The sequence below is a fragment of the Agelaius phoeniceus genome, chromosome Z (assembly GCF_051311805.1).
Source record: "Agelaius phoeniceus isolate bAgePho1 chromosome Z, bAgePho1.hap1, whole genome shotgun sequence".
NCBI lineage: Eukaryota > Metazoa > Chordata > Aves > Passeriformes > Icteridae > Agelaius > Agelaius phoeniceus.
This window is the reverse complement of record NC_135303.1, coordinates 56,704,534-56,723,848: the sequence shown is the minus strand read 5'-3', so window position 1 is coordinate 56,723,848 and position 19,315 is coordinate 56,704,534. Positions and strand designations below refer to the sequence as shown.

Genomic DNA, 19,315 nt, shown 5'->3' with positions numbered 1-19,315 from the left:
CTTTCTATTTATGAAGGTATTTGCATACTTTGAGATTTCTCACTTTCCCTTTTCTCCCTGCACCAATTACTTCCATTAAGAAGGACATCTAAAGCAATGGTAAGTTCCTGAAAAATTAGCAGTACTTTAAGCAAGGTAAAAGGTAAAGAATAATCTTCAGAAACAAGTATGAGATACCTCCCTCTTGGGACAAGGCTATAAAGATATCCTGCAGCAGATGACCATTTCCACAATGGACTAAAGACACCTGTTGAGGGAGAGGACAGATCTCTGCTATTTAGAAAATGATAAACAATTGTAATTTTGTACAAACAGGTCAATAGGTAATTCTACACATTTCAAATTCTTTAGAGCAAACAAAACAGTTTTATCTCTTAAATCTGATTTTCATTTCACACAGTACTTGAAAGACTGGAAATGCCTTTTTGCTTATGCCAGTCGAAATTTCTTTTACAGGATTTTTTTAAAGCCAAATAGTAGAGGACAAGTTTGCTCACTTCTTCTCTTAAGTATCCCTAAAAAATTCATAATGCTTTAGTATGAGTTTTTGCAGTGTAAAAATAGACACCCTGTGCTACAAACTCATACAAAATACATCAGTACTTTCAAAATTAATGTAACATCATTTCAGAAAGACAAAAATAGCAGTCAGTCAAATGACTGCACCCTAAACTGTCACATGGTTAGCTGAAGTTCTCTTAAACAAAGCAGCCTATTTAAGTCAAGTATATGATGACATGTTCTAACTGTATTACAGGAACAAAGGTACTCCATAATTAATACTGAAGCAAGTTCCTCACAATACTTGATCTACTCCCACTTCACCAAGACAGAAGCACAAAACATACATTGCACATAACCAGCAAGTATTATACGAAGATTGCTTTTTTCTTCTGTCTTGCTTAACATTGTGGACTACTTTGTGGTGTAGTGGACTAAGGAAACAAGGGACACTTTTGTAATAAACTCTAAGGCATTTTAAATACTAGGGATTTTGGTAAACTATGCCCACAAAAAATAATAATTGTGTGTGTAATCTAAAAATAAATAAAAACTGATTTTATTTCTCTGTATTGTCCCATGTGCATATCACACGTACCAGAAGTTAGATCAGCCCTTCACAGCATTTTGTGGGGGCACTTCATTGTATCATTTCAGGTTGAAGTGCTTTGATCTCACCTTGGAGGTTATTGCAGTGAACATGTATTACCTTTTTTAACTGCTATGGTCATTTCACACACACATAACCAATCTGCTGTTCATTTTTGATGCTTGGTATTTTTGTCAAGGGAAGTGATAATTGCTTATATTTATTTAGGCTGAATCCATTGCCATATTACTTCATATGTAAAAAAGTCAGCTTATCATTTCAACCATAAAGTCTGCACAGAAACACAAACAGGTATTTGCTAATGGAATACTCTCTGACAAACTTCAAACCTTTTCAAAAAGTAATTTTTGTTAAATATTGTGGTTTTAAGAAAAGATACCTTCATAGTAAAATTATTATTAGGGACTGCAGCCCTTCTGTCCTGAAACTCAAAATAGAATTCCCCTGAAAGTCAACTACAGAAGAGAGTGGTGGTCAAGCTATCACTGTATTCTGTATTAAAGACAGGTAGGTTTCATGGACAGATGTTTTAACCAACATCAGGTTCAATAATAACGATCTGTTCTTTCTACCATAACATTGGGATCATTACAAGGTGTTTACTATATTGTTGTATATCACCCCTGGAATTCCATATAAGTACAGTGCAGCTGTGAGCCATCAGACATTTCAACAGCCATTAAACTAAAGATAATTTACTCTTTCAGATAAAGTAGGTTGCTGTCATTGGTTTAGCAGGAGCTCTCACTGAAAATTCTTTTCTTGCTTCCCACCAAGCACAAATGTGCTGTATTTTGCATGTTGAATAGAAGGGATGATAGATAAAGTTAGTGCTTTTATTTTAATCTCTAACTTTTTCCCCAAAACCTTGGACATAAAATCTACTTAAGATAGCCTCTACCAGGTCATTAAAGCACATTAGCCACTGTCTTTTACGTTGGTGATCTTGGCCTGAAACTGCAAGCATTCAGTCATACTAAAACCGTAGCTCCCTAGGACATCATCTCACGTCAGCGGGCTTCCCTCTCAAGAGAGATAATCAGCACATCTCCGTAGACCCTGTACAGGACACAGAGTTACGTACTCTCTAGCAGATTACGTTCATTAAAACGCAGTGCGAAAGGGAGAGAACCTCTGACGGAGGACAAAAACCTGCTTCGAGTCTGCTTTCAGTTCAGCCGCCGCCCGCTCAGCGCACGGCGCCAGCGCCGCACCCGGGCCCCGGGCGGGCAGCGGCAGCGCCGGCCTGCGGGCTCTGCCGGGAACGACGGGGCCGCGCCGACACCCGCTGGCAGCGATTCAGAGTCACAGAATGGGTCAGGCTACAAGAGACGAGGCCATTTGTCCAACTTGTCCGCTCAAGCAGAATCATCCAGGAGCAGGTGGCACAGGCTTGGATCTGTACAGTTCTTGAGCATCTCCCGCGAGGGAGACTCTACAACCTCTCTGGGCAATCTGTTCCAGTGCTCGGTCACCTGCACGGTAAAGAAGTTCTTCCGCATGGAAATTCTTCAGGTGGAACTTCCTGTGCATCAGCTTGTGCCCACTGCCTTTTGTCCTATTGCTGGGCGCCACTGAGAAAAACCTGTCTCCGTCCTGTCGATACACGCTTTTTAGATATTGAAACAACGTTCACAACAGACCTAGAGACAGCCTCAGTTCCTGCTGCGCGGCAGCGCTCCGCGGCCCCCGCGCCGTCCGCCCTGCCCCTGTTCGCCCTGTCCCCACCCCCTCACGGGAGCCTCACGGCGCCCGAGCCTGCACCGCGCTGGGCGGAGACGCCGCAGGCCCGCCCGCCCCGCCCCGCCCCGCTCCGCCCCGCGTTCCTCGCGGGCGCGGCGGGTGCCGAGCGCCGCCGCCCCGGCCTCTCTCGCCCCGCCTCGCCGCTCACGGTAAGCGGCGGTCGCGGACGGGGTGGGGCGGTGGAGCTTTCTGTGTGCGGCTGCGCCGCGCGCTCAGGCTGGGGCCGCGGGCTGGTGGCGGCAGCAGCGGCCGCCCAGCAGCAGCAGCAGTGGGTCTGCGCGTGTGCGGCGGCAGCCCAGCCAGGAGCGGCGGGCGGGCGGCGGCGTGGGACGTAGCGGTGAGGCCCGGGGAGAGTGCGGGGCGAAGGGCGCAGGCAGAGCCCGCAGGGGCACCGAGAGAGGGACGGAGGAAGGGGGAGCCCGCGGCGGCAGCGGCGCTGCTGCCCCGCAGCGGGGCGGGCGGCGTGCTGGCCCCTCCTCTGCGGCGGGACGGAGGAGTCCTGCGGGCAGGCGGCGGTGCCCGGCGTCCCCGGGAGACTGCGCGGGGCCCGCTGAGCAGCGCCGGAGTTGGGGTGACCTGTGGGAAGAGGAGAGCCCGAAGGGCCTGGTTGTCCCGGGATGCAAGGGGGAATTTAATTTATTTCAACAGATTTCTCACGTACTTCCTCACCACAGCCTACTGAGCTTGGCAGTCCCTGCGGTCGCCAGAGAACTGGTGACAACTTGACGGCCCCCGATGGGGAGTAAGCCTGGCTCGGCCGAGGGAGCCCCCGGGCTGCTGCTCAAAAGCCATTTTATCCTCCCCTTTGTTTTTGTTAATTCCCGATGCCCTGGAGGTCCTCTGCCACTGGGGCCTTTGTTTGAAGCTTCCGTGGCGGCTGTGGTTAAGCTGCTCAGGGCTTGCCGAGCTCGCAGCTGTCTCTTGCCGGAGCTCCGTCAGCAGAAGGGAGTTCAGCGTTGCTGATACCTCACGGGCAGGCTGACTGTGGAAGCATGGAAGTCCTCAGGACTGCCCGCGTGTCGGGAGGTTGCGAAAGAACAAAACCAATTCGAAGTAGCTGGTCGGTGGAGTTTAAAATGTATAATCCAGTTTGAACTTGCTTAAGTGCTGCAATCTTGATACTGCTTTCTGCTGAGGAAATCGTAGGAAATAAGTCTTTTTTCAGTTTTACAGTACCATCTTTTTAATTTCTGTTGCAGAGCAGTAGGAGGACGTATAGTCTTAACAGTGTAAAAGAACAAATAGAAAATTGTGATGTCTGCATCTGTTGTTATGCTTCTGATTTGGTTTGAGGTTTCGCAGTGTACAAGCTACTTGTAAAGAAATTATGCATAAGAAAAGCTTTTTCTTAAAGAGTTGTTTTTAATAGGGTTTTTCTGTTGGTCTTGTATAACAGTAGTTGTTTAAATAAAATGTTAGTTCATTTCCCATTCTCACCTGATTATTGAAAAGAAAAAATTATTCCCACAAAGCACCTTCTCTGCTTTGTGCAAATATATGGTGTCTCTGACAGGAATTTAAAGGTGCAGCAGCATGGTTATGAAAGCTACGCTAGAAGATGATGATTCTGGATGGGAACTCGGTATGCCTGACAAGATGGAAAAGAGTAATACCAGCTGGATAGATATAACCCAGGATTTTGAAGAAGCTTGTAGAGGTGAGTTGTAGTCCTTTCATTCTGAGAAAACTTGGAATCCTTTGGAGGGCTGAGTGTAGTTCTTTGAGCTTTTTTTGAGCAATAGTTTGACCCAGGTTCAAACTTCAGATGAACAAGCATTGATTCCCGGTTAACTCTGAGGTTGGAAGTGTCATGAACCACCTCACTTTGTTTTCTCTTCCAGATTACATAAATATCTCTTTAATTAAAGTTTTTTCATTTATGCATTTTCACATCTGCTTTTTTTCCTTTGCAAAGATTTCTTACTCTCTCTTCTGCCAAGTGGAAATGTCATTCCTGCATGCAGAATCAACACTCTGTTTCTTTCTTGCATATTTTTGGATCTCCATGGTCCAGTAATTTATTTAATTCGTCAGTGCATCATTTTTCATCTTTGAAACAAGTCTGAGTTTTTGAATTGATGCAATGCATCTCAGTAATGGGGAAGCAGTTGCTTCCATTTAAACAGTACCTTTATTACTGTCAGGTGCTACTGCTAGTTTACAGTTTTTTCAACTGATTTTATGATGACACTAAGGAAAGATAAATATAAAAACTGCATCTTACCACACAGAATATTACATAATGATAAACACAATTTCTGTATATTATTTATCTATATTACTCTTAATTACTTATGAATAATTATTTCTCTATATTACTTATATCTGTAAAAGACTAAGACACCTGAATAAAGGAGTAGAGGAAACAGCTGTATTCCAGGCTATTCAGATGCTACTATTTCACAGAATAATCATCACAGAATGATTTGTGCTGGAAGGGACCTTGAATCTTCTCATTCCAACTCCCCTGGCATGGACAGGGGACATCTCTCACCGGACTGTGTTGCTCAAAGCCCCATTCAGCCTGGCCTTGAACAGTGACAGGGATGGGGGATCCACAGCTTCTCTGGGCAACCTGTTCCAGTGACTCACCACCCTCACCACTGGAATTTCTCCCAGTATCTAATCTAAATCTCTCTTTTAGTTTAACCACATTTCCCCTTGTCCTATCAGTACATGCCCTTGTAAAAAGTCAATCGCCAGCTGTTTTCTGGCCTTCCTGTATGAACTGGAAGGATGCTAGCTGGTCCCCATAGACCTTTTTCTTCTCCAGGCTGAACAGCCCCAACTCTTTCAGCCTGTCTTCACAGGAAGGGTGCTTTAGCCTTCCATTCATTTTTGTTAACCTCTTCTGAATTGCACCAACAGATCCATGTCCTTCCTGTGCTGGAACCCCAGACCTGGATGCAGTATTCCAGCTGGGGTCTCATAGAGCAGAGGGGCAGAATCCCCTCCCTTGACCTGCAGCCCAGTATATCAGCTTTTTGTGCTATGAGTGCACTGTGTACTTAGTAATTCTAAAACTTTTTTAATTCCTAGAATAACAGAGGGATGGGGGCACACTGTTAACCACTGGGGTGTTATTTTTTTAGTCTTTCAGTCTTGAAAGTGTTCTGTAAGTAAAAGCAGTAGTGTCATGGGTTGACCTGGGCCAGGTGCCAGGCACACCCCAAAGCCACTCACTCCCCTCTGCAGCTGAACAGAGGAGAGAAAATTTAATGAAGGGTCATGGATTGAGATAAGTACTGAGAGGGATCACTCACCACATATCATCATGGGAAAAACAGGCTCAACTTAGAGATATGAAGGGAATTTATTATTGACAAAATTAGAGCAGGGTAATGAGAAAGTAAAATAACCCTTAAAAACAGCTTCCTGCCACCCGTCCGTCCTTCCAGCTCTGCTCCTACCACAGCAGCACAGGGAGACAGGGAATGGGGTTATGGCCAGTTCATCACCTGAGGCTTCTCCCACTGCTCGGGAAGAGGAGTCATTCCCCTGCTGCACCATGGGGTCCATCCCATGGGAGACAGTTCTCCATGAACTTCTCCAACATGGGTCCATCTCATGAGCAGCAGCTCTCTCTCAGTGACCTACTGCAATGTGAGTCCCTCCCATGGACACTCCCAAAACTGCTGCAGTGTGTGTCACTCTTTTACAGGATGCAGTCCTCCAAGGACAAGCTGCTCCAGCATGGGAGCAGGGCCCCTCTTTCCACAGGTGTCCCATAGGTTCACAACCCATGGGTCTCCTCCACCAGCTGCAGGTGGATCTCTTCATTCCCATGGGCCTCCATGGGTTGCAGGGGCACAGCTATTTCACCATGGTCTGCAGGGGAATCTCAGATCTGGCACCTGGAGCACCTCCTCTTCCTCCTTCTTCACTGACCTTGGTGTCTGCAGTGCTCTTCTCCCATGTTCTCACTCGGCTCTTCTCCATCTGCAGTTGAAGCTGTGCAATTTGGGTTTTTTTGTTTTTCTTCTTAAATCTCTTACCACAAGGTATTATTGTTTCTAATTGGCCCAGCAGCATATCCATCTCTGGAGCCACCAGGGATTGGCTCTGCTGGACATGGAAGAAGCTTCTGGCACCTTCTCACAAAAGCCATCCCTGTAGTCATCCCCCAACAAGCTACAAAACCCAGGCCATGCAAATGCAATGCAAGTAGAAATGCCTGATCTGCTTCCTGCAGTTTGTTACATCTTGGCATAAGGCAGTTTGGTGCATGGCAAGACTACCCTGGAAAAGTTGTGCTAGTAGGATGACTGTAATTGTTTGTTTTGTCCTTTTCCTTTATAGAACTGAAGTTAGGAGAACTGCTTCATGACAAGCTGTAAGTATGTGTGTGAGATGGTTCTGGCTTTTAGATAAGATTACTGCAAACATGTTTATGTTACTTAATAACTAAGCTTTTTTAGACTTTTACTTTAAATAAAGTATTTGAAGTAAATAGAATATCATACATTCTTAGCCGTGTGTATATGCTGCACTTGTATGAATGCTGAACATATCTGATGCTCTAAGTATAACATTACATTTTTCAATGTGATTGAAATTCTGTTTCAGAAGTTCATAGCATATCTTATGATCTGTGGTGATTACATTACTACACTATCTTATGGGACTTGCTTTTATGAAAAAAGGCCAGAAAGACTTTAAACCTGGTTACCCCAAGTGTCACTATAAAATATTTGATAAACAATCTGTATGCCTTAATGCAACATAAATATCATGCTAAAGCAGAAAGTGAGAACTCTACACATTGAAAGTATATTTCAAAGAAAAGCGCGTGGTAAAGACTTGCTGAATTTGAAACTAATAGCTCAGAAAACAGAAGCATTCTATTAAATGAAAACTTGCTTAAAAATGTGGGCACTGATGTCAGTTGAATCAAAGCAAATTTTCAGGTGTAGTTTTATACATAAGAGCATTTCAGAGCAAATACAGCAAATACAGAATTTAAATTTTCAGAATTTAATTGTGCTACATTCAGTAAACTTTTTGTGTTATAAAGCCTGAAGTTCTGACAAATACCATGATAAAGTGAAGCATTGTATCTCTTCATTTGTAGGAAAGTCTTTTAGTGTGGTTCTTCTGCAAGCTTTTTTTCTTCTGCCCTGACTGCAAGTGATATGTTGTTACATGCTGAGGTTTTTTTTTTTGCATCAGTTTTGTTAACATGCTCATTTTAAATAAAGCTGTTATTTCAATATATATTAGTCTATGTTATGTATATTGTCATTAGTGTGTGGGGGACATATCTTATTTGGTTTTTTGAATGTGGTGTACTAAGGAACAGCTTGTTCAGTTAATATCAGTTTATGATTTTGCATGATGTTTAAGAAGATGCTATGAAGTTTATAGAAACAAGTGTGCAAAGATATAATAGTGGGATATTTCACACAGGAGTGTTCTTCATCCTTATAGAAGGGTTAATAATTTTCTTTTACTTTTAGCCATCTCTTTTCCTATGAATTTGTTGAGAGATTCTTAACTTCCTGAAAACCATGATCTCTGAAGATCAATACTGATGTTCACATACCTTATTGTCTGTGGTCAGAATATAGTGTACTTGGTTTGTCAGTCTATGTTCTTTTTGGTTAGTTTGCAAAGACTATTTTATAAAAAAAAATTACATTAAGCACATTTATTTTATTTGTGTTCCTAGTTTTGGTCTTTTTGAAGCCATGTCTGCCATTGAAATGATGGATCCCAAGATGGATGCTGGTATGATTGGAAACCAAGTTAACAGAAAGGTTCTTAACTTTGAGCAAGCTATTAAGGTTTGTATGATTTTCCTGGGTTTACCTACACTGTCTGTAGAAATACACATTTTTGTCAAATTACAGCTAAGCACAATACAGCATAAATAGTGTTTTCAGTCTTCTCTTGAAATCTATGTTTTTCTTTTTTCTTTTGGAAAATTAAGTAAAAAATAGCTTGTAATGTTTACCTTTCTTGTTACCTGCATTATCACAATGATGCTAACTCTTCCAGTGAAAAGTAATATGAAATTATTAGTTACTGATACCTCAAGTAAATATATCTCCAACATTGTTTTGCAAATAACTCTATGCTTCCCCAAAATGTGTCTTTTATATGAAGATGTATTGGTTAGCTTCTGTTTAACCTGAATGGAAACCAGCTTCCTTAAAAAAGCTGGAAATTAACACTTTACCATTCTTTGAGTTTATCAGTATTGAACGGAAGCCAGATAATTTACCAACATTGACAGTAATGATTAACTTTTGATTTATGATCAAGGTAAATTGGAGGACAGAGGTTGAAAAACTTGCTGTTATTTCAGAAAAAGTAATGCACTCAGAGGCAAAAGTATTTTTTTATGGTAAACATTTGGAATGGAGACAGAGAACTCTGTTAAACACTAGCTAAGTCATGTACAATGCATCCAGGATTGCATACATTGGGCAAATTAAATGATCAAATTTGCAGCCTTTTTGGTGTTGACCTTTAAGGCAGTAAAATACTACAAGTTTAAAAAGCAGTCTTGAAAGAGTTGGTCCTGCATATTACTCCTTGTTCAATCTTAATTATGATGATACAGTTTTGTGATTTTACTGTTAGCAGTTGACTGGTTTTAAACTTTTCTTGGCTAGTAATAAATAAGAATTCTTACTTTAGTCTTCTCTTTGGGTAGTTTTATGTTTGATCAGTGTTAACTGATGGGAATTAAAAGTTTTTAAGAATTTGAGACATGTTGTAAAGCTGGTTGGTAAAGCTAGTGGCATACAATTACTCTGAAGTTTTAAACAAATTTTACTTTCTTTTTTGGCTTTGGTACAAATAAGTTGTATTTTGTCTGTATGCTTTCATAGTATTTAGAACTTTGGTTGGTTTTTTTTTGTTTGTTTTCAAAGGATGGCACCATTAAAATAAAGGATCTCACTTCACCTGAGCTGATAGGAATAATGGACACGTGTTTTTGTTGTTTGGTAAGCATTTTTCTTTTCTTTAGGTTAGATGGTTTTGCTTTCAAAATATAATCCATTAGTCCATCTTAAAAAAAAAAAAAAGAAAAAAACTGGCAGAACTCAAAAAAAATATTTACCAAGCAGAAAATACATATTTATATTTTAATTTCCGTTTAGTTATTTGTATTATCTTTAATGAAAGGCTTAATTTTGATTTTTAATTTTTTTTCTATAAGAAATATGGAAGATAGCTGGTAGCACCTTAAAAACTTTAAAAGGTTTTATACTTTCTGGTTTTCTAAATGCATATTATCCGATTGCCTGCTGTGTATTTATTGTTGTTTGACTGTGTTGGAACCTGAGCGTGCAGTAACTGGTAGCACTCTGTTGCTCCTTTATGTACAGCCAGAATTGACTGAGCTTACAGAAGCATTTTGAACAGAGGAAGTAAATTATTTAGTAAAAATAAGTTGAATATCAGTTACTTATTAATTGCAATTTTTTTTCTGTGTATATGCTTTAATTTTCTCAGTGAATGATACTCATTATTTTCAGTTATTCTTCAAAATTACATCAAAAATATTGTTTTAAAAAATATTTCCAATCAGTTTAGTCAGAATGACATGTAGAGATCATAGTATATCTGATTCAGTATAACATCATTTGTTTTCTACTCCTGGTCTCCAAAAGGGGACCATATTATAAATATGGTTCTACTTAATTTTTTACCATTTCAAGATAGAAATTTAACTTACTGAATCTTTCCCTGTAGCTTAAAGAAACATGGAAGTGGTAGAGAGAGAGGATTGTGATGAGAAGCTTTTATGTTGTAAAGAGAGAGAAAGTGAAGAACATTTGTGACTTGTCTCATAGTCATTTGCATTTGCCATTCACTATTTATGCAGAGAAGGTTTATAAAATGTTAAGTTCTCTTAACATAATGCCATGTCTAAATCACAGGGGTTAGATCTGAACTTTATAGAAGAGGTTAATCCAACGCCAGAATTCTAGGCTTGAAACACCTTCACTTCCTCTTTTTTGGTACATAGAAAGTTGCCTTGATAAGGCAACTTTAATTTTGAGGTTTAGTTCCTTAATGAGTCTTTGAAGCACAGTAAAATGGAAAAAGAATGGATCTATGAAAATGAGGACTTGGCTGTCATGAGTTAAATATTTAATTTCCTTTTCCCTAGATAACATGGTTAGAAGGACATTCCTTGGCACAGACAGTATTCACTTGCCTTTATATTCATAACCCAGACTTCATTGAAGATCCTGCTATGAAGGCTTTTGCTCTTGGAATCCTAAAAATCTGTGATATTGCCAGAGAAAAGGTTAACAAAGCAGCTGTTTTTGAGGAGGTATGTGTTTCCCATCTCCTGTGGGGTTAAATATGCAACATTATACCATAATGCAAGTAAAACAATGTATTAGTGACATTTGTTAGTATTTGATTTGAGGATACTGTAGGAAGAGCACTTCACCATCCTAAAAGTATTAGACTGGATACCTTTAAAATGCAGTTTTCCCCACTGAAGGTGGGGAAAAGGTTTCATGCTCTCTTCTCTATTTTCCTTGAATACTGGAGCCAGATAAATATTTTAATCAAGAAGCAGTGCAAGTCTTGTGGTTAACGATTTGAAATGTGTCTCAGTTGTGAAACTGTTTAATTTTTTAATTTTTCTGTTAGATAGTAATGATTGCATTTTGCCTAAAATGTCCATCTGGCAAGTGGGATCTGAGTCCTGTTTTCTGCGCTCAGAGCAATCTGTTTCCTCTGAGCTTGGGCAAGTCACTCTTCCTGACTATATCTAAAATGGATCAAATACTACCTTGCAGCTATAGTTCATGTAACCTATTGGTAGGTTACATGAACTATATGAAGGGCATATTAAGGATTTATGCAGAAAATATTTACCTGAAGCTGGATTTGGGTGGGAAAGTCATTCAGTGTATTCATTCTGAGTGCATTCAGCTGTGTAGAATAAATCTGGACTTCTGTACATGATAGAATTAAACAAAAGCACACCCCCAATCACTCCTCCAAAAGAGAAAAAGCCAGCAAAAAGACTCAAAACCTATTAAGAAAACAACTCCTAAAAAACCCAAACCAAAAAGAAGATCTCAAACCCCAATCTGAAAATGTAACTACAGCTTTTATATTTCACCACATATTGCTTCTTTGATTTTTCTTTATAGGAAGATTTTCAGTCAATGACTTATGGATTTAAAATGGCCAACAGTGTGACAGATCTTAGAGTTACAGGTACAGTCTGTGCTTTCTTTGTATCTGTCCAGCAGCCTCTTTGTCTTTTGAGCATGTGATTGCTTTCAGACACATCTGATTAATTGCTAGGAGTATCAGCTGTTAAATTTTTATTTTTATTGTGGAAATTGCTGACTTGGTAAAAAAGAGATAAAATCATTTTTCCTTGGAAAAAAGGTTCAGTTGTCTTGTTACGTCCCAGAGAAACAGAAAACGTGCCTTTAAATGTGCCAATGAAGTGGCTAGGCATGAGCTCAACATGGTAAAGATATAGACCAATGGAAAGTACGTTGCTTGAATTCTGCTTTTTTGCCTCATAATTTGTTGTCTTCCAAATAGGCTGCTTTAAAAAAAAAGCCATCTAGTAGTTCTACAGCTATGAATATATATGTTATTAAGTACATACATAAGTATGTATGTTAATGATGCACTATTTTTTAATGTGTATTTGAGCTTTTCATTAATATAATTTTGAAAAGCTTATGCACGCTTTAGCTTTGCATCAGTTGGTCTATATTCTGATTTTTGGTTGTTCCAAGACATCCCCACCATTCCTCACAAGATTATTTTTTGTTTAGTCTTTGGCTAATGGATATGTAAAGCACTTTTAAGTTTGATTTTCCCCATAAAATTTCTTTTCCCCTGAGTGGTATAGGTGTGCCTAGAAATGCTTCTCAGCTTTTAATCGTGCTGTGATGTTTTTTTTTCCAGGTATGCTGAAAGATGTAGAAGATGACATGCAAAGACGAGTGAAGGTATTGTTTTCATTTTTGTCTCGTCAATTATATTTCAGGTGTCCTTAACATAGGTTTGGGGTAGGGAGTTGGATTATGAGGAATGAAGGAGGGTTTTGTCATTATAGTGGGGGTTCTGAAGGACTGCCATAATGGTTTCTGTAACATGCTTTTAGTTTGCCTTCTAGCTAAATCTTCACTTTATTTGTAAACTCCTTAGTTGTTGCTTCAGTAGTAGTAGAGGCTGGAGTCATGATGCAGAAGATAACACTGGGCTAGGACACAGAAAGTAGGTATTTAACTTTCAGGTTTTAGGCAGATATACCATGTAAGGTTAAAGAAGTTACTTAATTTTCCTTTACCACAGCTTAAAATGTAAAGTGTTCATGCACTTCTCTTGCTTATTTGCAGAATTCACTGAGATAGTTCTTATTACTATAGGACAGTCATTCAAGTATCTGGATTATATTTTAAGAAATTTTGAATTTGAAAACTGATTTTTCGGGTTATTTAACAGGGGGATGTTTTAGCGAAGGCAAAAGGATTTTATCAGTAGCTTCCCTTTGCAATTTTTAGTAAATTATTTGACATTACCTTGCAGAGCACCCGAAGTCGACAAGGAGAAGAGAGAGATCCAGAAGTTGAACTTGAAGTAATGAATTGTTTGCTTTTTTCCTGTATTTCATGGATGTAAATGGGAGATTTAAATATGGCGTAACCACACCCGTGCATATAAGAAGCAGCCAGGAAGTGTGACCACCCAGGAGCATGGGGAAGAGCTGGAAAACAGCAGGGCATGCCAAAGCTTTTTGTGCATCAGTTTGTGCAGGGAGGGCAGGAGCCCTATGGGAATTCTGCACACCACAATACAAGAAAGCCATTAAGGTATTAGAGAGTGTCCAAAGAAGGGCCATAAGGATGATGAATGGCCTTTAGGGGAAGCTGTATGAGGAGCAGCTGAGATCACTTGCTCTGTTCAGCCTGGAGATGAGGAGACTGAGGGGAGACCTTTTGCAGTTAAAACTTCCTTGTGAGGAGTAGGAGGGGCAGGCACTGATCTCTTTGATGGTGACCAGTGAAGGGACTTGAGGGAAAGGCCTGAAGTTGTCTCAGGTGAGGTTTAGGTTGGATATTAGATCAGTGTTTTCCCCCAGAGAGTAGTTGGGCACTGGAACAGGCTCCCTAGGGAGGTGGTCACAGCACCAAAACTCTGAGTCCAGGAAAATTTGGACCACACTCAAAATTTGGCCCACTTGGGGTGGGCCAGGAGTTGGGCTGGATGATCCTTCTGGGTCCCTTCCAATACAGGATATTCTATGATTCTATTACCTAATACCTACTAGTAAGTAATTAGCAGTATTACTTTATTACAGCATCAACAATGTTTAGCTGTCTTCAGCAGAGTCAAGTTTACCCGCGTCTTACTCACTGTCCTGATAGCTTTTACGAAAAAAGAGGTAAGTTCATTTGGCGTTTCTGTGTTTGCAGAGGGATGCTGTGAAATACCCATTTTTCATTCTTTAAGATCCGGAAATTACTGTGTAGATTAATGAGATTTGAATTGATGTGGATGGAGGTATAGCTTTGAATAAAGCCTTCCAGTGGCAAATACTTAGTTTTTGTTCAAAGTGGGAAACACAGGGAAGGCTAGTAGCTGACATTGTTATGGCCTTGCAGAAAGACAGAATATTCATTACAAAACGTTTAAAAATATTTATGGATTTCGAATTACTCTTTTCACACAGGAGCAAAACTTGTTGTTTGAGTTCAGTTCCCTCCTGTGGAGTTACCTGATGCTGGACAGTATTTTGTCCATATTAGAACAACTGTATGCTTTTCCTTTCATGTGATAGGGAATTTATATCTAAATATTTTTGGTCAGAGAAGAGGAATTGAATAGCATTCCATACAATTTGCCTGTTTTTTGAGGATTGATGTAAGATTTCCTAATTGCTGAGAGGGGAACTTATGTTTTAAGGCAAAGGGCTAGAACTACATGCTCCCCCAAGCAGACTCTCATGCATTGGTGTACAAAACTTTCAGTTATAATTATTATAAAGTCTTACACAGCAAAATATACAGCATTGAATTTATGTACAGATACATAAAATATGCTACCACACAAAAATGTTGGGTTGTTTGGGTTTTTTTCAGAACTTGGGTTGTATAAGAATATCAGAATTTTAATGCCCTTCCTTTTTTTTTCATACTAACATTAATTAGATAGTCAAAATGTGTTGGTTTGTAATGATAATAATTTTTTCCTGCCTTTCAGACGAGTGCAGTTGCAGAAGCTCAGAAACTAATGACTCAGGCAGCTGACTTGCTCTCTGCCATACACAATTCACTGCATCATGGTATGCAGGCACAGAATGATACCACTAAAGGAGGTATGTATCAAATTACACCATTTTTTCCTTTCCTGGATATGATCCCTTCATAAACATAAATACCTTTGTGTATTTTTAAAAAAAGTTGAAATCACTATTTACTTTGAAGTAAAACACTTGCTATGCAAGTTGTTACAGATTTGCATTGTTTGATTTTATTTTACCCAGGTGGTGGTTCTCCTAAGATCAACACTGTCATTTCAAAGCCAAAGATAATGTGAACTTTTGATTAAGTGCATTGAACGTGGAATCAGTGTATATGCCATTTTAAAATAGGGAACAGTACTTCATTGCTTGTACATGAGGACTCAGGTTTCTTAAAGAATAATCATTGTTGTAGTTGGCTTGTTGGAGTCTCAGGAAGTTAACTGTCACTTAAAGAATTCATTTTAGCTAATTGAATAATTTATATTATTGAAGGGGGTTCTGAAAACACAACTCACATGCAGCTTTTCTCTCTCCCCTCCTCCTTCTTTAGATCATCCTATCATGATGGGGTTTGAGCCACTTGTTAATCAGAGATTGCTGCCACCAACTTTCCCTCGATATGCAAAAATTATTAAAAGGGAAGAAATGGTCAATTATTTTTCCAAACTCATAGACCGAATAAGAACTGTATGTGAAGTAGTCAACTTAAGTAACTTGCACTGTATACTGGTAAGCATGAATATTTCTTATTTAATACCAGAAATAAGATCTGAAAGTGTGACTTGCAAAAAAAATCATTCCATATATGCATGCTCTTGCTCACTGGAGAGAAAACTGAGCATTATGTATGTATTTGTGTTTTTAACTGTTAGGCTCAATTTCAAAATTTACTATCTTTCCTGTTAGTTACTACTTTTCTTCTTTTGGTAAAGACTTTTTCTTCTCTCAAACAGCTCACTTTTCCTGTAATTCATTAAATAGTTATGTGTCTTACTGGCCAAGACCAAGCAAGTTTCGTTGGTTGAGGAGCTGTTGTCTACAGCAACAGAACATAATTCTTTGCTATATATCTGTTTTTTTTCAAATTCATTCATTTTTTTTTCAAATTCATTAAGCAGTATTTTGCACATATGCCTATAACAAGGAGGGCACTAAATAGGCATAAAGTTAAGCACCTGCTTATATTCTTTCCTGAATAACTGATGTTACTCTTAGTTACTGCCTACATGTATTAGAAGACACTTAAATGCTTGAAATGTTTTTTGGTATCCATGCATTCACTGGCTGATAAAAGAGATACAGTTACAGCAAACCTCTCATCTTCTTATTTCCTGCTAATTAATGAAGGGAGTGTTTGCATGAAGCACCTGGTACCATTTAAACCTTGCCTGGGTTTCAATCAATTTTTTCAAACAAATTCTCAGTTTTGTTCAATACCTAGTATAGTTACTTCATTATCTTAATCTCACAGTATTTTTTTTCTGTACTATCATCTTTCTAGTTGTAGCATATGAAAATTCAGAAACCTTCTTGTTAGGTAACGAGTAATTGCAGAAAATCTTCATAATATACTTTGTTCTGTTCAAACTATTCATGGTCTTTCTTACAAGCTGTGTAAGCTATGCTGTTTATGTATGCCTTTAGACAAAATGTAGGTGTATTTACACAGCTGTATGTATTTGTTTAGGAGAGATGCGTGTGTGTGTGTAAAAATAATTTGGTGTATATTTCTACATATATAAATTGGCATATAAACCTGATTTGTGTTTTTTTCTTTTCCTACATATATGTTAGGACTTTTTCTGTGAGTTTAGTGAGCAATCACCATGTGTTCTTTCAAGATCCCTGTTACAGGCAAGTCCTAATTATGTCTACTATTAAAATACTTCTGTATTCATTATAAATTCATTTTCTTTAATATTTCAATAATTTGCATGTAAGTTAATAATCGTTAAGTGGTAAATAATGTTCTGGTGATATTTAAGTATTAAGCATTATGGAAGAAATGCTTTGCTATGAGGATGATGAGGCATTGGAAGAGGCTGCCCAGAGAAGTTGTGGATGCTCCACCAAGCAGCGTTCAAGGCCAGGAAGCTGTCCCTGCCTATGGCTGGGAGTTTGGAACTAGATGATCTTTAGTGTCCATTCCACTGCAAACCATTCTATATATCATATCTATATATGATTCTATATATATAGGGTTATGTTTTGATCTAATTTCTAAAATAATTTTTAAACACTGTTGCTTTGATCATTTTAGTACATGCTAATTAAAACAGAAAGCATTTAATGTTTTTTTTCTCCACCATAAAACTGTGCCTGTACACACATTTTTATGCTGCTCTTCATGTGCTTTTCCATTTTGGGGCTGGTATTTGTATTCATCTCCCTATTTGGACAGAACTTAATGTACAGACTGCTTCTATTGCTACAACAGTAAAACTGATGGTTGATGCAGAATAATAGGATGCCCCTAGATGCCAGAATTTCTTCACATTTGATCCCTATTAAACCATGTGTAGAGCCAATGGACTATAAATGTGGGCAAATGAAATGTGTTCCTAGCATGTATGTTCTCACCTTCCACTACATGTGCTTGTGTAATCCCTGTGGGTGCCTGACAGCAGAGTTTTTTCTTCAACTGCTGAAGAACCATGTAAGAAGGGGACATAGCACCCATGCAGGAAAGTTAAATGAGTATCAGACATGACTGATGGAAGTAGTAGCATCCAGAGGGATTGAAAAACATCAACAGTACTCTGGAATATTTCCTTATCTTTGTCCAGAGAAGGCACATATTTTATGCTAATCTTCAGAAATGTCTGATGTACCATCCAAGAAATTGAACAATTTTGAATGCACTCTATTGTGCAAGTAATACAGCTGTATTTGGTGTCCTGGGAGTACCACAGAAGTGTCAGGTCTCAGTATTTCTGAGTCTTTAACCTTGGACCTAGCTGAACCATTTTAATTCTTTAAGTAATCTTACAATTTTATTATATAAAAAAGGTATTGCCAGAGCTTTCTATTAGTAATTCTAGAGCATTACTTTTATGTTAAAACATGTTTCTAAAAGCACATCTTTACTTTTAGACAACCTTCCTAGTAGATAACAAGAAGGTGTTTGGCACTCATCTCATGCAAGACATGGTAAAAGATGCCTTAAGATCTTTCGTCAGTCCTCCAGTACTTTCTCCAAAGTAAGTGGATCTTGAGTGTACTTGTATGTGTTTACATGTCTGATGAAAACGTATTTCTGCTTACAAGAGCAATCACAATTGTACAAAAAACATACATTTTGTACGTAGTGCTTACGTATGACTGACTCAGTTGCTGTTGCTGCACTCATGTTTCTTTTTTGTTTTGTGCTACGTAGACTGGTGGCATTTATAAAACATATGTATGTACATGGATATTTCCTTTTTAGGTGTTGTCTTTATAATAACCACCAGGCAAAAGACTATATTGATTCCTTTGTCACACATTGTGTTCGGGTAAGTGTTCTTTCCAATTATAACATGTATGTGTGTGTGAGAACTTGGCAGATGTACATACATTTGAAAATGAGACAACTTATTTTACACACCTGACATGAAAGCAAAATTGAAGAAGTTGGCCATCTTAAATTGGTAATGCCTTTTAAAAATCTGGTGTAATTGTTGCTGGTTTTCTTCTGCTTCCAGATTTTTATTTAGCATTTATAAGAAATCTGCATCTACTACCTCTTTACAAAGTTTTTCATGCCACAAATGCCTATCACTACTAAAAACAAAATTATTTTAATACTCTGTTCAGTTTGGTTTTTAGGATTCTGTTGTTGAATGTGGCATGATGAAAATCTTAAGAAAATCAGAATTATTTAGGTTGGAAAATACCTCCAAGCTCATTGAGTCCAAAACCAGCGCTGCCAAGTCCATCACTAAACCACACCCCTAAGTGCCACGACTACACATCCTTTAAATACTTCCAGAGATGATGACTCAACCACTTTCCTGAGAAGCTGGTTCCAATCCTTGACAAATTTCATTGTGAAGAAATTTTTCTTAATATTCAGTAAAACTTCCCCTGGCACAACTTGAGGGAGGCCATTTCCTCTTGTCCTGTCACTTGACAGAAGAGATGAGCCCCACTTGACTGCATCGTCCTTCCAAGTGATTGTAGAGAGTGATAAGGCCTCCCCTGAGCCTCCTTTTCTGCAGGGTAAAATAAAA

At 39.0% G+C, this 19,315-nt stretch overlaps 1 protein-coding gene across 3 annotated transcripts in view; it reads left to right on the top strand.

The window, feature by feature from the left end:
• Positions 1 to 2,867: 2,867 nt before the first annotated feature.
• Positions 2,868 to 19,315, top strand: part of NAA35 (N-alpha-acetyltransferase 35, NatC auxiliary subunit) — a 27,382-nt gene continuing 10,934 nt past the window's right edge. Inside the window, exons 1-15 of one of the 3 annotated variants that reach the window (XM_077172141.1) lie at positions 2,868 to 3,003; positions 4,368 to 4,511; positions 7,154 to 7,187; positions 8,523 to 8,637; positions 9,733 to 9,807; positions 10,980 to 11,147; positions 11,986 to 12,052; positions 12,764 to 12,807; positions 13,388 to 13,438; positions 14,160 to 14,243; positions 15,062 to 15,176; positions 15,655 to 15,833; positions 16,899 to 16,958; positions 18,198 to 18,304; positions 18,532 to 18,598. In XM_077172141.1, the coding sequence (XP_077028256.1) occupies positions 4,388 to 4,511; positions 7,154 to 7,187; positions 8,523 to 8,637; positions 9,733 to 9,807; positions 10,980 to 11,147; positions 11,986 to 12,052; positions 12,764 to 12,807; positions 13,388 to 13,438; positions 14,160 to 14,243; positions 15,062 to 15,176; positions 15,655 to 15,833; positions 16,899 to 16,958; positions 18,198 to 18,304; positions 18,532 to 18,598 (1,290 nt within the window). In that variant the 5' untranslated portion in view covers positions 2,868 to 3,003; positions 4,368 to 4,387. Of the gene's footprint in view, positions 3,004 to 3,023; positions 3,192 to 4,367; positions 4,512 to 7,153; positions 7,188 to 8,522; positions 8,638 to 9,732; positions 9,808 to 10,979; positions 11,148 to 11,985; positions 12,053 to 12,763; positions 12,808 to 13,387; positions 13,439 to 14,159; positions 14,244 to 15,061; positions 15,177 to 15,654; positions 15,834 to 16,898; positions 16,959 to 18,197; positions 18,305 to 18,531; positions 18,599 to 19,315 lie in introns of those variants that run through there. The other 2 variants (XM_077172140.1, XM_077172142.1) reach the window with 2 other exon arrangements.